General features: G+C 40.4%; 5 protein-coding genes and 1 long non-coding RNA gene across 7 annotated transcripts; 3 read left to right on the forward strand and 3 right to left on the reverse strand.

Moving 5' to 3' along the window:
• Positions 1-29: 29 nt before the first annotated feature.
• On the forward strand, positions 30-1,785 carry LOC121195206. Its single transcript, XR_005895448.1, has 3 exons — positions 30-163; positions 1,241-1,436; positions 1,541-1,785. It is a non-coding gene; the product is annotated as an uncharacterized LOC121195206 (long non-coding RNA).
• LOC121195204 (homeobox protein goosecoid-2) lies at positions 827-1,928 on the reverse strand. The gene is given in 6 exon segments (XM_041058507.1): positions 827-910; positions 1,163-1,413; positions 1,503-1,764; positions 1,767-1,857; positions 1,859-1,890; positions 1,893-1,928. Coding segments are annotated over 6 exon segments (750 nt in total). The 3' UTR covers positions 827-832.
• A 2,581-nt stretch (positions 1,929-4,509) lies between these two features.
• On the forward strand, positions 4,510-6,430 carry si:zfos-128g4.1 (transcription factor Adf-1). Its single transcript, XM_041058506.1, has 2 exons — positions 4,510-4,686; positions 5,649-6,430. Exons 1-2 carry the CDS (start codon positions 4,557-4,559, stop codon positions 6,371-6,373), a joined length of 855 nt encoding a protein of 284 aa, XP_040914440.1. The 5' UTR covers positions 4,510-4,556; the 3' UTR covers positions 6,374-6,430.
• rnf185 (ring finger protein 185) lies at positions 6,381-9,299 on the reverse strand. Its single transcript, XM_041058508.1, has 7 exons — positions 9,190-9,299; positions 8,647-8,840; positions 8,330-8,348; positions 8,095-8,207; positions 7,836-7,890; positions 7,312-7,429; positions 6,381-7,219 (listed from the first exon to the last, which is right to left on the reverse strand). Exons 1-7 carry the CDS (start codon positions 9,199-9,201, stop codon positions 7,122-7,124), a joined length of 609 nt encoding a protein of 202 aa, XP_040914442.1. The 5' UTR covers positions 9,202-9,299; the 3' UTR covers positions 6,381-7,121.
• A 251-nt stretch (positions 9,300-9,550) lies between these two features.
• LOC121195202 (chemokine-like receptor 1) lies at positions 9,551-11,353 on the reverse strand. 2 transcript variants are annotated; one of them, XM_041058503.1, is made up of 3 exons: positions 11,243-11,353; positions 11,069-11,153; positions 9,551-10,920 (listed from the first exon to the last, which is right to left on the reverse strand). In XM_041058503.1, exon 3 carries the CDS (start codon positions 10,904-10,906, stop codon positions 9,896-9,898), a length of 1,011 nt encoding a protein of 336 aa, XP_040914437.1. In that variant the 5' UTR covers positions 10,907-10,920; positions 11,069-11,153; positions 11,243-11,353; the 3' UTR covers positions 9,551-9,895. The 2 variants fall into 2 exon arrangements, with proteins under 2 accessions (XP_040914437.1, XP_040914438.1); XM_041058504.1 differs by lacking the exon at positions 11,243-11,353 and having other exon boundaries at positions 11,057-11,072.
• A 1,401-nt stretch (positions 11,354-12,754) lies between these two features.
• LOC121195320 (iron-sulfur cluster assembly scaffold protein IscU-like) lies at positions 12,755-15,637 on the forward strand. Its single transcript, XM_041058727.1, has 5 exons — positions 12,755-12,907; positions 14,437-14,550; positions 14,634-14,744; positions 14,875-14,953; positions 15,051-15,637. Exons 1-5 carry the CDS (start codon positions 12,806-12,808, stop codon positions 15,140-15,142), a joined length of 498 nt encoding a protein of 165 aa, XP_040914661.1. The 5' UTR covers positions 12,755-12,805; the 3' UTR covers positions 15,143-15,637.
• The last annotated feature ends 29 nt before the right edge of the window (positions 15,638-15,666 follow it).

Below are 15,666 nucleotides of genomic sequence, written 5' to 3' on the forward strand. Positions count from 1 at the left end.
AAACGACGTAGCTTCCTACGGGGTGAAATATTACGTCACAGGAAGTTTACGGACTCTCAGGAAATTTCGATAAACAGTTTCCCAGTGTTTCTGTTTATTAAAACTTTTACAACGTGTGTAAGAATGCAGCTGAAACTACGACCCCAAAAGAAATCTAGTACAGGTAGGACAATATTGATGACAGATATGATGAATTTATGTGCAATTAATGTTCATCATTGCTGATTAGTCCAATGTCACCTTTATCTAATACGCTGTCCAATGCTATGTACAATATCTCACCCAGACTTAGTAATCACTATTTTGTTACAGAGATCTGTCTGATGGAATCAGATTTCTACGTTTTTCTTTTTTCCCCAAAACATAAATCTGAATTAAAAAAATAAAAATGAAATATTTCACTTCTAATTGGAACTGTTCATTGCATATCACCTTTTAAATTGGTATGATGCTTTAATTTGCGTACATTATGGATTGTATAAATATGAAGCACCTCCATCTCTTTTAAAAAGAACTTTATTTGTAATAAAGGCCACGTTTTTCACAAATGGTGCAAGCTAGAACAATCCATCTACAGACTATGCACTCAACCAACCAGCTTTACAAATAGGCTACAAAACTGTTTACAGCCACATGTTTTTGGCTGACACAAAAAGCTCCATGTTTGTTTATTTTATGGAGGGAAAATGATTTTGTTTTGCTATTACATTTGACAAAAATAGCAACAACAAAAAATGAAAAACAAAAAGTATTTATGTAACTCACACACACTCACATACACACACAGCTCTCTTATTTTTCAATGCTGTCATCCATATTTACGGTACAAAATTTAGTTTTCAGTATTTCCCACACCAAATGATAGTCTTTTCTGACGCCTCCACTTTGCTCTTCGGTTTTTAAACCAAACCTAGAAGAAAAGTTGGAATGACACCATTACACAGCATTGTCAAATGTTATAAATCAACACAGACATTTAATAAAACATAATAAATTGACTAAATCCAGTACTGTTATGTCCATTTTCAGATACAGTATTTTAAAAATGAACACATTTGAGGATTTTGAGAGGAGGATTCTTCAGACTTATTAAAACTGTGTATTACTGTGTGAACAACATTATTATTTATTGAAAGGACTGAATATGACACAGCAGTCTTACCTCTACTCTTTCTTCTCTTAAGTGAGTGCGCTGTGCTAATTTCTCCCTTGTGTTCACATCTGGATACTGGTTCTGCAGGAACAGCTCCTCCAGTGCGTCCAGCTGCTCTTCTGTAAAAATAGTGCGGTGACGTCTGGTCCGCCTCTGCACCTGGCCGGGTGAATGCTCATCTCTGTGAGCCTCTCCCAGCCTGCATGGGTTTGAGAGCATCGCCGGGGGCCATCCATACTGACAAGCTACAGGGAGGACATCTGATTTTAGGTTAAGCAGGAGAGTAAGTGACACTAATGACAAAACCATGTAACGAAACGAGCCAATACAGCTGACAGGTTGATCTTACCTTCATGGATGAAATCTGTTCTGAATATGTCTCCACAGTGGGAGCAGTAGCAGCAGCACATGCAGGAGTGATGAACAGTCTCTGTCTGGTCTCCAACAGGACTCACTGTCTTCTCTTTTAGTCCAGCGCCACTTGTCCCACACACTCTTCTGTCTCCATTACTGTTTGGATATTTGCTCAATATGTTTTCAATAGTGAAAGGAAACTTCTGTCTCTCCATCTTGATCAGTCCATTCATCTCCAAAGAAATTCCAATAAAACACGAGCAATGCTGATCACAGGATATTGACACACAGCACTTTTCGATTGTTCAGGCTCAGCGGCTCTTCTCCTTCTCCACTCTCTACAACAGTGTCAGGCCCTTATAGTGAAATTGGGAGGCAAAAAAATAGTAAAACTATAATCCCCCCTATGGACCAGACACATAAAACGGTTGAAACTTAATTCCTAGCTAATCTGGGCAGTTTTGTGAAGAGGTTAGGGAGGACGGCAGATTCAGTTAATCTTGCCTCATTCCTTTCTCCAAAAGAAATCAGATTTCACTGCATAAAATGAGAAGTGGAGAGCTCCTAAGATCCTTATTGTTGAGGTTTTAGAGAAAAGGGGATTGCTGGGTATTAGAAACCTGGATTTAAAGATGAACGTTTTTTTGGTGTGGCCAGAGACTTGTGTATGCTGAACTTGAGGATTAGCTCCTAAATTTATTTCATAATGTCAGTTTCCTATTTAGCTTTATCAACCAATGATCTTGTGCAAATTAGTAGATAGGTTTGGTAAATTACACAAGTTGAGGCTGCACTGACAACAACAATGCATGCTAATTTCACCCAGTAATTAGGAAGCTGCAGATGAATGAGTGACTCATTTTGTCAGTGCTAGTGATGTGTGTGGTGACACTAATAGATTTGTATGTGCTACTCAATGCAGATAAGCACAAATGGCAAGGGTACATTCAGAAAAAGGGATACCTCCATGTGGGTTGTGTTCACAGTCATGCATCATGCGTATTATCTGTATGGTGCAGTCTTTTCAGTCTGACTTCTCTGACAATGTGCGCAGCTGAGGTAAAGCTATTACAGGTTAAATTCATCCCCACCCCAACAAATCCTGTGATTTCATACAAGGCAATACACGAATTAATGGATTTCCACAATCTGTCTTAAGCTCCTCTTATAAGGGCTTTTGAAAACAGATAACAATAAACACCATCCCATCCTTTTCACTTGGGTTTAATAGCGTCCAGATTGTTGACGTATAGTTTGCGGAGCATGTGAGATCACTATCTGCAGTTATTGTGGTTCTCAAAAGAAGGAATTGTACCACATCCACATTGGTTCAAACAGTTCAAAATTCATTACTGGGGATTAGAATGATAAAGGTTCATTTTGTTGTTGTAGGAGCAATATTTGGTACAAGAAGTGAAGGAAAGCACCACCAATGGATTTTTGAGGAGCTGCTTGGACTGCTCTCTTCAATTTAAAGTGATTTTCACTCACAAACATAAGCAGCAGAAATGCTTCCATTCAACACCACATGATTTTGTGATGCCCCGCTACTACCCTTCAAAAACACACCCTGAAGTGATATAAAAGGTAAACTGACAATACTTAGCAGCTGATTTATTTTACTCTCACAGAAGCATAAGTCAGTTAAACACTAGTTCAGATTATACAAAAAAAAGCCTGATCCATACCAGGCTGAAAAAGACACTGCAGTTACTTTTCTGTTTTATCATGTTGTGATGCCGCATTTTGAAGACAGTTAATTCTGAGAAATACTACATGATTATCGCGCAGAATGGTAACTGTTCTGATGGTGCTGACGTGAGGTTCTTTTCAGCGTAATTAGCACTGACTAACATGCCCTTTAGATTATGTGTTGGGATCAGACATATCAAGTGGCTGCTTAAATAGCAGGTCAGTGGGAGGAAAAATTAAAACATGAATAATAAAGAACACAAAACTAATCAGCTCGATTCAAACAGGAGACACAGGATTATAAAATACACCCAGACACTGGCTGTTGGTAAATGACCAGAGAACCCGACATGGCATGAGACTATCGACGCGTGAAAAAGCTCAGTGTCTCTGCTTACTGCTGGACCGGGGCCCAAAACCTCCTGTGGAACTGGAGATTGCAGCTGTGTGACCAGGAAATGCAGAGGATCAACCTTCCTTTCTGTGTTTTCTCCAGACTTGTGCAGGGAGACACAGAAGAAAACACTTGTCAGATAGCAGTACCCTGGAGACTGGAGAGGAATCTTTCTGTGGCTGCAGACCTAATAGCTGCGTAAATACAAATATTATGTTTCCCTCAACTTTCTTTTTTTTTTCACATCTTTTCCTTGAAATCTGAAAATGAGCTCTGGGACCTGGTGTTTAGTTTGTCTGGCTTCAATATCACTATGCAGGCTTTCTGAACTAAGGTGGAGTTGAACTCACCATATGTTTTGTTATTTAAGTAGGTTTATGTTACCGAAATTGACCTGTACAGCAAACTAAGGAGTAGTATACTAAGAAGAGAAATCACTCCTATGTACCAGTATATAAATATTTACTTTACAGCTTTTGTTACAGTTAATTACAAGTATCAGTCTTTTTTTATGATATACAACCGTGTTTGTAGTTTGTGATGTACTTAATAATGCAATTTATCATCAAAACTGATAAAAATGTTCAAACTGTTACCTTTCACAAGAGACCAGGATCATGGCGGTTATTTAAAGGGTCCGAGAACAACATTATTTTATTTCTGACTTGCTACCTACAAAAGCTAGCCCCCGTCTCTGGGACATAATAATGACAAAATGTGGATTTTCATTTCTTTTTCCACGCACAATAGAGCAAAGCGGTAATGGAGGCCAGGGCGCACTCGTGCGCCCCCCTGTGACAAAAGACTACAACGGCCATTAGTGAACGGTGAAGCGACAGAGCGCGGCAGACAGCCCGCCACTCGCGATAATTCGCGTTGCGTTGTGGCAGCAGCTGGGCGGAAAAGGCGGGAGAAGACTGCCGCTTCCGCGTCCGCGCAGCACAGACACAACAGTAGGGCAAAATGGACGATAACTTAATATTGGCCGTATTTAAGTACCCAGAGCTGTACAATGTCACTTTGCCGAATTACCGCTGCACAGAAAGTCGGGCAAATGCGTGGAGAAACATCAGCATGTTACTGGGTCTCCCATGTGAGTATTTGTTTTTATTTTTTTTTGTTTATCACAACTTTACTTCCAGTTAATATTTGCTATGCCGATACTGGCACGGGCGACCAAGCAGACAGAAATTAGAAAACCCAAGTGTTTCTAGCAGTTAGAGGTATTTCATGTGTCTTGTAGGCATTTTGTAGTTTTTTTCTGCTATTTCTTTTTTTAAACCGCGCAAGTTCAGCCCTGTGGTGTGACTGCAGCCGCGCGCGCCGTGCTAGCGGTAGCAGCCGCGGCTCGCTCGCTCGCCTTTTAGGCCGCGCTGCACCGAACGGCAGAGTCCGACTCTGCTGCTGTGGCGCCAGCCGCGTGTCCAACACGGCACGGCGGAGAAGGAAACATGGTCGGGGTCACCGGCTCGCTGTGTTTACCGAGCCGCGTGGTTTTCGTCTCGCTCGTTTACACAGCGAAGTCCGTGCAAAGCGAAAGCTTCTGGAAGTCTCGTGGAAGCGGCGGCGGCAGCACGGCGGTGTGTTGGTTAAAGGCCCCCCATACCGAAAGGTGCACGGAGTCACCTGGAGTGATGGAGCGGCAACCGTGACGTCCAGACATGGCGTAGCAACATAAATATAAAGAAAAAATAAAAAGCAGTCACCTTTATGTAACTTTATAAAATAACAAAGATATTTTAAAGTAGTGTTTTTCTATAATTTAATATCCCTTTTACGTTATACCGTACATGCATTAGGCTACATCCTCGCTTCCCAGTTTATTAGGTACACTCGTACCATTTAGTGTAATCCAATAAAACATCTGAAATAAACCCCACATTTACGAAGATTGTAATGTTTTTGTTACAGCTTTCCAACGGGTGTATGGTTTCACTGAGTGTATTGTCCAGGTTACTTTATTTTTAATATAATTTTTCCTCTTTCCTGTGCATTGTTATGACTCAGGAGAACCATGATTTCTGGCTCCTTACTTTCTGAAATTTTACTTTCTAGCTGAAGAGTGCAAAAGAAAATGGAAGAACATGAGAGACCGTTACTTGAAGGAAGTCAGAATGGAGATCAAAAGCAAGAAACAAGGGGAGATCGTACAGAGTAGATGGAAATACAGACAACTTATGAATTTTATTGCACCCTTCACTGGATCAAGAAGTGGAGTGGCAAACATCTGCAGCAACAATGACGATGACCAAGACAACCCTGACAACGAATCTGGCAGCGCAGAGGGAGAAACCACATCGTCTGAAGCAATCAAGACACCGCAGTCCATCAATAAGGTCCCTGTGAGTCAACCTGACCTCAAGCCACAGGTGCCGTTTGTGACCCAGCTTCCCTCGATGACTCAAGAGACACAGGTGGCCCAGCTGGCTGTTATGGCCAAGTTGCCATCAAGCTCACAGATCACTCCCATCAGCAAAATTGGACGAAAACGGCGCCTGATGCAAGAGTCACTTTCACCGCCTTCTTCTCAAAGTACACCACAAGTACACCCAAACCCTACAAAATGGCTGGTAAAAGACAATGCCACCTCATTTCCCAACAGGCCACGGGATGAGGATGAACTGTTTCTGCTGAGCTTTGTCCCCGCCCTGAAGCGACTTGCCCCACAGAAAAGGTGCGAGACAAAAATAAAGATCCAGCAGATTATGTATGAAGCAGAGTTCAACGTTGCACACTCAGAATCTCAAGAGAAACCGACAGAGTCAGAAACACAGGACTAGACCACACTGACTTTTTTTGTACTTTATTCTGTTTTCTATAAACCTCTGCCACAAAATGACCAAAATATCTATTTTCTGTTTTTTTTTTACAGAACAAAGTGGTTGAGTTTTAGGTACATCCTTTTTTTAAATGTGGAATAATTAAGGATGAAAAATAACTACGTATTCTACTTTTCAACATTTCTTAGTACTGAGTAAGTCATTTAAAATTCAGTGTCTTGATTTGCATATTAACTGGACAAGTTAAGGCTTATGTGAGAATGAAGCCCTAATAGATTTACACCCTCATAGAAAAACAGACAAATGATAATTAACATTTTTATTTACATAGCTTTACTGTCTAGAGTGAATTCACATTTATTGGCTTCATGTTAACCAACCAATCTCCATTTTAACTCTGTAATACAGTATTTTACATTTACTTACAGTGACATGGTAAACTGAGTAAAATAAAATATTTGGAGAGGAACACTGTTTCATAAATTAATCTTTCAATTGCTTATATGCATGAATACAGTATTTTAAATCATCTACAATAAAGAGACAATGTCTGACATTGTTTTGTTTCCACAAAGCGGGTGAATGATTTGGTAAAAAGGAAAAAAAGGAAACCAAAACATGTATAGAGGCAGAACCATGTTGGCACAAACCGTGTGCCTTCATGTCTCATTCTTGTCAAATCTTTTGGCTTAACCTAAAATGTTGTCTTTCCTTGCATTTAATAAATGTTTTGTGCTGATTCCATAAATTATGCAATCAGCAGCCAAAACATAATCACCAGTGCAACAAACAGGAAGAGTCGAGACAGAAACTGTTCATCCATGTGCTGTGGCGTCCCAGGGGCCGCTTTTTGGGGAAAATGGTGAAAAGAGATTATTTGATATGTTGTTGGTAAAAGATACTGAGTGGTCATGGTGAAGTGTGTAAAACATACATACCTGGAGGAGGTCTTCCATCATTGATGTTAAAAGCTGTGGCAAAAATACCAAATGGAAAGGCACCGATTCCAAATGACATTTGGAAACCCCCATCCCCAAAGCCAAATCCTTGAAATCCCTGTAAAACACAAAATGTGTGTGGATTCTTTGAATGTTTAGGCCACATCTTCATCTGAGGTGCAGTTTAACATACACTTAGATGTGACGCAACTGGCAGTGCAATTTGTGGTCATTCTCAAGAGACGCCTCTGCAGCTCAGCACTTAACATTTAATAGATCCCAGTGGGAAATGATCTTTTGTTAATGAATTAAGCACAGGGTTGCACCACAGCACCTACATCATTCTGTGTAATGGTTTCATCATGAATGCATAATGTTACTTAACAGCTGGTATTGCACTGAGAAACTATATACAGCTGCACAGCGTGTTTGGAATCAAGAAAACCATAAGGTACTAATTCACAAAATCATGAAATCATGGGAATTGGTGTTACCACAGAAGTATACATGTACACAGTACTTACACCACGGTTTTCTGGCTCAGGCCTTTGTCCCTGTGGTCGAGGAGGTGTTCTTTCTCTATAAAACAAAACCGCAATTGTGTAAAAGCCATCGCCACAGTTTGAAAGTGCAGTTTTAAGTTATTACTAAATACAAAATACAATTACAAAATGTCAATGAAACATATTTTCCATTGCAGTATTACAGGGAGGAGGACTGTGATTACGTAATATGTGAAGTTTTAAGTCAGTCTGACCCGTAATACTACACAGAAGTACCAACCTGGGGTCCTGTTGACCTGTGCTTCCCCGCCCATATAAGGGGATAACTTTGTCTCGACTGATGCCAGCTTTACACACTGGACACACTTGTCTGTTGGGTCTGGTCTCCAGCCACTAAATAAAGACAGACATATTCAGGCACTAACTACTTCAGTTATAAAGCATTAATAAAAATGTCCTGTCACTGGCATTTGAAAATGAAGAAAAGAAGGATAACAAAGACAGGTTCAACTTACCTGATGCAAACATGGCCAACTGATGGAGAGGGGATGCAAAGGAAGATGACAGTTGAGGTGTTGGACAGGGAAAAGGTTTGATTAGTGAAACATTACATGTGGCCCAGAACAAACTGACTGAGACAAATTTACAATATTTACTAAAAAATGGCATGTTGTTTGTTTCTTGTTCAATAATATAAGCAAAAAGATTAGATGGACTACAAACCGTCTCACTAAATCTGAGGATCTGGACTCCATCTCAGCGGCCTGTGGCCTTAATACCCTGGCTGAGGTGGGTTATAATGCAAAACGTAAAAACAAAGACAGCAACGTACCAGAAGAGATGTCCACACAGGCTGATCACTGCATCCTTGGCTGTGTCCAGACATATGTTACACTCAAATGTGCTGTCCTGGCTGCCGCTGTCGGCCGCAGTCGAGCTGGTGGATCCGGAACTCGGGTTTTCAGTGGCCGCAGTAGAGCCAGAGGCTGGAGGGGGGGCAGCGGTGGCCATTGAAAGGTAGATCCACTAAACAGGAAGGTACAGGTGGGGTGACTCCGCTGGCACCCAGCGTTTTAAAACAAACACATAAGTAGGCCCAGTGGTTGGTGTTTGTGGCTTACAAACGGCAGTAGACGAGAGACTTTAAGCGAGCAATCCTTCAAAAGAGGAGTAAAATCAAAGAAAACCCTGCTAGCTAGATTACGGAGCTGCTAACGTTAGCAAGCGAAGAAGAAGACCGAGCAAAATGACAGTTTAGCCTAATACAAAGCAGCGAATAGCAGGCACAGCGGTGCTAATTCAAACTGACGCGGAGTACTTGATTTTCTAAGTGAACGTCGAAACTTGTGGTGAGAAGTTTGGAAAATATCCTTACAGCTGGTTGCATCACACATCCGCAGCAACAACCGGAAGTGTATCCTGATGGGGGGCGGGACTAACACGCCGCGTGGGATTCTGGTGCTCTCAGTTTGGCCTATCGCGAGCCCGCCGCTTGGATCACCACACGTTCCCAAACAAAACAAGCCACTGTGTGGTTTGAGATCTTTAAACCTTCATTCATGGCTTTTCTGGTCACTTGGGGGCAGCACGAGAAGATGTAAACAAGGCTTATACATTATGTTATAACTTTACAAAGTTGATTTGTTGGGAAACAGTTACAGCAGACAAGGAGCGATGTGTGATGTGTTGCAATTAGTACATAATATATACGTTATATAAAATAATATAAAAGCATTCAATTCAAAACACTTTATTTGTTCTGCTGGAGGTAATTTGAAGCAAGCTGGTTTGCACACATAACAATACAAAGGCAATTCATTCACAGACAAAAAGAATCTAAAAATACATAAAATATGAAGGTAAAGTTTTCTTGAAGTTGAAAGTCACAAAAATTAATGCCAGTGTTCAATCCTTCATTACCCAACATATTCCAAATGACTGAATGGGATCACTGTGTTCTGCAAATTTGATATTGAGTGGAAATCAGCGGGGTTTTACCATCATGATAAATTAATCATTGATCAATTTCAATCAAAACCTATACTCATCTAAGGTCAAACATGCCGTTGGATATGATAATTTTAGATAACTTCCATTGACTTAGACCTTGAGTGATTGAGAGCACCTGTACGAAAGTCCTCCGCCATTGCCTCCTCTATCCTTGATGTCAAAGACCGCTTTAGAGTTTGTTTAAAGTCATTACCAATGAAGACATACAGAACTGGGGATATGAAGCTGTTTGCTGCGGCCAGGGTGGCCCCCACCTTCAGCCCAGTTTGAAGTACTTCCAGGCTGTGGCTCTTGAAGTCTAACTCCAGAAGAACAAAGGTATGGTAGGGGACCCAGCAGAAGAAAAAGGACAAGATGAGCGCCGCCATGACTTTGTAAGGCTTTGTCGACTTGACGGTCAAACTGCGGAGCTTCACACCAAGCACAGAGCAGCAGAAGACAATCACTAGGAAAGGAATCAGGAACCCGCAGATAAATCGAGTCAGTGCCACTGCCTTGTGTCTGGAATGGTCCATGTAACGTGTGTAGCACTGAGTGACTGAGCCATGGACTGTGGTTTGTCTGAAGATCAGTGAGGGCAACGTTAGGAGTGCAGAAAGGAGCCACATGAAGACGACAACTCCAAATGCTTTCTGCACTGTTCGGTGGTTATGTGACCAGACGGGAAATGAAATCATTATACAGCGATCAGCACTGATCAGAACTAACAGAAATACACTGCTGTACATGTTGAGAAACAGGGCGGAGGAGGTGATCTTGCACAAAACCAGCCCAAAAGGCCAGTGAGAGGTTATCATGTAGAATATTTCTAGGGGCAGAAATACACAGAACAAAAAGTCTGAAATGGCCAGACTGATATACCAGGTGGTGATGACCGTTCTTTTCATTTTCCATCCACAGATCCAGATGACTAACGAATTTCCTCCAAGACCAATAACAGTTATAAGAATATTAACTGCTACCAGAACGTGAGTCAAAGAAGACTCAGGACTGTTGAAATTCAGTAGTACAGCTGCGGTGTTGTTGTCTTCAGTGTCATTGCCTGGAGTGTAATCTTCATATTCAATGTAATCCACATCCATTCTTGTTACTTTTCCTGTAATATATTAGGCACAATGTCTTTCTTTCTTGTCTTTATAAACATATACACATGTAAACATAGATAATTCAGATAAAACAGTTAGCAATTTTATCATGAAAACATGTTTTAGTTTATCATACAAAACACATACTGAAGTACTCACGTCTGTCTTGATGTGGAAGCAGTGACTTTATTGTGGCTTCCAACTGCTCCCTTTGCTGATGAGTGCAATGTCTCACTTCTGTTTTCTGGGGAGTGACGAAAATTGTGAAAAAAAAGCAGAGCTTATATGTAATGGAACAAGTGAGAGTGTACTCTTTGCCATCCATTCCCTTACCTAAAATCTGTTCTGTATTTGTTGGTGAGACCATTTTCAGTAGTTTAGAAAGGTTTACTTTGTCACAACGGGTAAAATAACTGAAAAAAGTGTTATTCTCAAGTCTGAAAGTAGCCAGCCAGTCCCACAAGGCAGACAGGCAATCTCGTTACAACCACACAAAACCACCCTCACATTTTTTTAAGGGTGTGACCATTTTACCAAAACTGTAGTTAAAACTTTGGTCACAGGCAGGGTTCGTTAATTCATTTATTTTAGACTACAGATCTGTAATTTAAATAAATAAATAAATAAATAAAATGTCAAAGAACAAAAAATGCCATTGTACACGTCATCATTACAATCACACATAATCAAAAAACACACACGAAGAAATCACAGTTACTCACATAACACCAAAATTAAGTCAACATCATTTATTTTATTACCAATTACCAATGTCTCATTAATGCTAATATGTTAATAAACCACAAATGATTGTGGTAGAGATTATAAAGTACTCCTCACATCTGTACCCTGCTTGCTTTTAAATTCACATTGATCATTTGTGAAGATAGACTATTTTAATCTGTTTATCAGGATTAACCTTACCAATGATATTAACTAAGACTATAGACATACATGTACATAGTCATGTAGATGATAAATAAAACCAGAACAACAAATGGAAGGAATAGGAACTGTGTGGCTTGCACAACAAAGTGTCCAGCATGTGATCACTTCCACGTTTGAAAGTGTGAAAGCGTATATAACCAGAAATGCTGGAGTGTCAGTGTATCTATTAAAATAAACTGTAAGAGTGTGATATGTTTGCTATGAGATTTCCTCCCCATCATATCATATCCCATGAAACAGTGATGCTTTTTGTTGTTTCTTACAGTCATCCAAATAAAGGAATATGTGGCAAAGTTAACTAAGTTGAAACTAACCTAGGGTCAATATCTTCAAGAGCAATATCACAGACGCCCAGAATTCCTACCTGTATTCCTGTTTATGTAACATACTGAATACATGCCATCTGTCAGATGTAACTAATTTACCAAGCAACTCTCCTTTTCCTTTCTCGTTACATGGCAAATGTTGTCATGAGTAAACACTTGTCTAGTTCCCTAAAAATCAGATGATCCAGTTATGCAACAGAACAAAAGCTGAGCAAAAGGGGATTTTAGATTTTACTTAAAATATCTAACACACGTTTACAACAGCGAGAGGTGAGAAAAAAAACGGAAACTGCACCGTAAATAAAGTTTCTCCCCTGAACGGCTGAATCGGAAGTTAAGTTCAGACCTGTAGTACAAAGGCAACAATTAAAACGTGAATAAAAGATGCTTCTAATGATTAGTACAATCGTTAGTTGCAATCCTACTTGACATAAAATGTTAGAGCATGAATGTTCATTGATATATTGTACTGTGAAAAGATGTGCACCCTCAGCTTGTTTACATAAACCGGACATGCGCAGAATCGTTACATTAGCCCCGCCCCCTGACGGTGACGTCTTGCCTGCCCGGGGCTCGAGCTGCTCTTCTCTTTCAAAGTGCGTCATTCCTGCTGTATCTCAACATGGCGGGCACTGTGGCGAAGAAGTGTCTCAGTCCTCTCTCTTTCCTCACCAGGAGGCTCTCTGCTCCGGAGTTCATCACCCAGTGCTGCTACCACAAGAAGGTAAAACATCCAGTCAGTTACAGCCTTACTAACGGGGGACTGGCGACAGCGTGCAAGCTGCTGTTTGCCCTATGTTTACAAATATTACAACTGAGTAATTACAGTTTGTTAGTGTTTACGTGGCTCAGGTAATAATATTAATTATATATAAACATAAATATATCATATTATAATTATGTAATCATAAGGGATCATTGCTACATACTACATGGAAGTACAGATAAACATTTTACAATAATACATAACTCCAGGCTGTGTAATCGCTACTGGTTTCCCATCATAGTTTTATAGTTTGGTCTATGCTATAATGAAATAGGCTTAAAAAAAAAAAAAAAAAAAACATTGTATATGGTATTAAATAGGTCTTGAAGGTAGCTTTGTGAACCCTGCTGAAACCCTGTACAAGGTTGCTTTTGTAAAATGTCCTAGGTTACATCAGTCTTCCATATGGGTTACATGTCATACCGAGGGGGTATGTAACACAGTTAAATTGGCACTTATGAAACACCAGCAGATTAACTAAAATGAGTTATTTCTTTCATATTACAGCTAGTTAGCAAGTTGAAGACAAGAATAACGTCACTAATCTGTCCCCCATCTGGCCACTGCAACAGCTTTGATACTTGAATCACATCCGATTAATAAGCTTTAAGGGCTGAGACAACTTGTAAAATACCTGTGGAAGAATTGATTATTTTTCTAGCCAGTGCACCATATTTCACTTATGAAACATAACCATATTCAGATGTTTAGATGTTTAGTTTAAGTTTCGTTGTGTGACGTGACTGTCTGATGCAACAGGGTGATACAGAGTAAATCAGAATGGCGGAAACAGTTAACTAGGTTTATACTTGCAAACAGATGGTTTGTGTTCCCTGGATGTTGAAATATAATATACCTTTATTGAAAGGCTTTTTGTGGCTGTGCAGCAAAATTACCATGAGCCACTAACTGGTAAATCTAGTTTTAGAGTCGACATCCCATCTGGCAAAATGGCCGTAGATCTGCTGTTGTGTTGTGTATGTGCATAAAAAAGTTCCTTAAAAAGCTCTAATATCATAAAGAGAATTTCATTTAACTACATTTGTTCTATACCAGAAAATTAGTTATAAAGCTGAAGGATCATAAATATGTAGATAACTGAGTTTTGAGAGCAAACAAAAACACGGATGTGGAGTAAAATCACATGAAATTTTGTGCATGAAGTGTGCTGCTTTAGGACATGCACTGCAGTTCATGTCGTGGTCAGAATGACTCAGCAGACACAAGGGGAGGAGAGCAGGATGCAGGAGTTGGTATAGAGGACAATGAAATCCGGTCCTAATCTGTTTATTTCAGTGTCCCTTATGTAATGGAGGAAACTTGTACTTGTATAACAGCAATGCACAACATTTCTAGGCATTTATTTTTCTGATTGTCATGTGGTTTCTTCTCATTTAGTTTAGTATTATGGAGTACTGTCAACAGTTTGTTAAACTCACTTTGATTCACCGTTTCCTGACACTGTTTACTTTCTCTGTCGTCTGAAGGTGGTTGATCATTATGAGAACCCAAGGAATGTGGGCTCGCTGGACAAAAACTCCAAGAATGTGGGGACAGGGTTGGTGGGAGCTCCAGCCTGTGGAGATGTGATGAAGCTCCAGGTGCGTTTGTCACTGAATATGGATGGATTACAGCCTGTTATTAAAACATAGAGCCAAAGCTATAAAAACTCTCATTGTGACAGATTGAGGTGGATGACCAGGGGAAGATTGTGGATGCCAGGTTCAAGACCTTCGGCTGTGGCTCTGCTATCGCCTCCAGCTCTCTGGCCACCGAGTGGGTGAAGGGCAAATCTGTGAGTGAACACATTATAGACTTCTCTTTGACTTCTTTCATTCTTATATATTCCGCTCTGCTCATGTCTCACCATTGACTGGAAGGGTTTTTGTATTTACTGGAGCTACAGTTTGTGCTTTTCTTCTCAGGTGGATGAAGCTTTGACTATAAAAAACACTGACATTGCCAAAGAGCTCAGTCTTCCACCGGTTAAACTTCACTGTTCCAGTAAGTCTCCAGTGAATTCTTCTGTTGATTTCCCTCTTTTTCCACACTGTACCACACAAGTATGTATATTCAGCCTTTAACTCCTGTTCCTTCCCAGTGCTTGCGGAGGATGCCATCAAGGCTGCTCTGGCTGACTATCGCTTCAAGCAACAGGACGGCCAGCAGGAGGCAGTCAGGGCCAGCAATTAAACAGAGCACTCTCGAACTGAGCTGGACGCCACTACTCGCTTCCTGCTGCCTGGAAGAGAAGTAGCAGTAGTCCACTTTCCTGCAGTATTGAAAACGCACACCTTATATGTTGATGAAGTACACCATCGTGTAACACCTGTTTTAGTCTATGGCCCCCTAACCCTTCATACTTTTATCTCGTAGCCTGTCACGTAAACGCACAATGTGAGCACTGTTCGGGTTGTTGGCACAAGTTGAGCCTTATTTTTGAGATTGTGATATATTTTAAGATTTCGAGCTTGAGGAGTCTTTATTTTGAGTGGTGTGATGGAGATATTGGTTAAAGCTAAGAGCTGTCATGGTATCCTGTCTGCACCCTAAGCACTGACCTTTTGATATGCAATGAAGCACAGTGGTTTGAAAGAATGAAAAGGGTCCACTGGATTTAAGTGTATTTTATATTATTATTTAGTGATGCTTCCTTGATAGTCTGCAATAAAACTATCCTGTATCATGTTTTGTTTCGAGTGCAGTTTATTCCTTTG

This window comes from Toxotes jaculatrix, chromosome 16 (genome assembly GCF_017976425.1).
Source record: "Toxotes jaculatrix isolate fToxJac2 chromosome 16, fToxJac2.pri, whole genome shotgun sequence".
In the NCBI taxonomy this organism is placed as follows: domain Eukaryota; kingdom Metazoa; phylum Chordata; class Actinopteri; family Toxotidae; genus Toxotes; species Toxotes jaculatrix.

Coding starts and splice junctions, on each gene's coding strand:
- LOC121195320 (XM_041058727.1), top strand. CDS start 12,806: ATGGCGGGCACTGTGGCGAAGAAGTGTCTCAGTCCTCTCTCTTTCCTC. Junction 12,908..14,436: donor AGTGCTGCTACCACAAGAAG/GTAAAACATCCA, acceptor TGTCGTCTGAAG/GTGGTTGATCATTATGAGAA. Junction 14,745..14,874: donor AGTGGGTGAAGGGCAAATCT/GTGAGTGAACAC, acceptor TTTTCTTCTCAG/GTGGATGAAGCTTTGACTAT.
- LOC121195202 (XM_041058503.1), bottom strand. CDS start 10,906: ATGGATGTGGATTACATTGAATATGAAGATTACACTCCAGGCAATGAC.
- rnf185 (XM_041058508.1), bottom strand. Junction 7,891..8,094: donor ACAGGTCAACAGGACCCCAG/GTTGGTACTTCT, acceptor TTTGTTTTATAG/AGAAAGAACACCTCCTCGAC. Junction 7,430..7,835: donor CTGAGCCAGAAAACCGTGGT/GTAAGTACTGTG, acceptor TGTGTTTTACAG/GGATTTCAAGGATTTGGCTT.
- si:zfos-128g4.1 (XM_041058506.1), top strand. CDS start 4,557: ATGGACGATAACTTAATATTGGCCGTATTTAAGTACCCAGAGCTGTAC. Junction 4,687..5,648: donor CATGTTACTGGGTCTCCCAT/GTGAGTATTTGT, acceptor TTTACTTTCTAG/CTGAAGAGTGCAAAAGAAAA.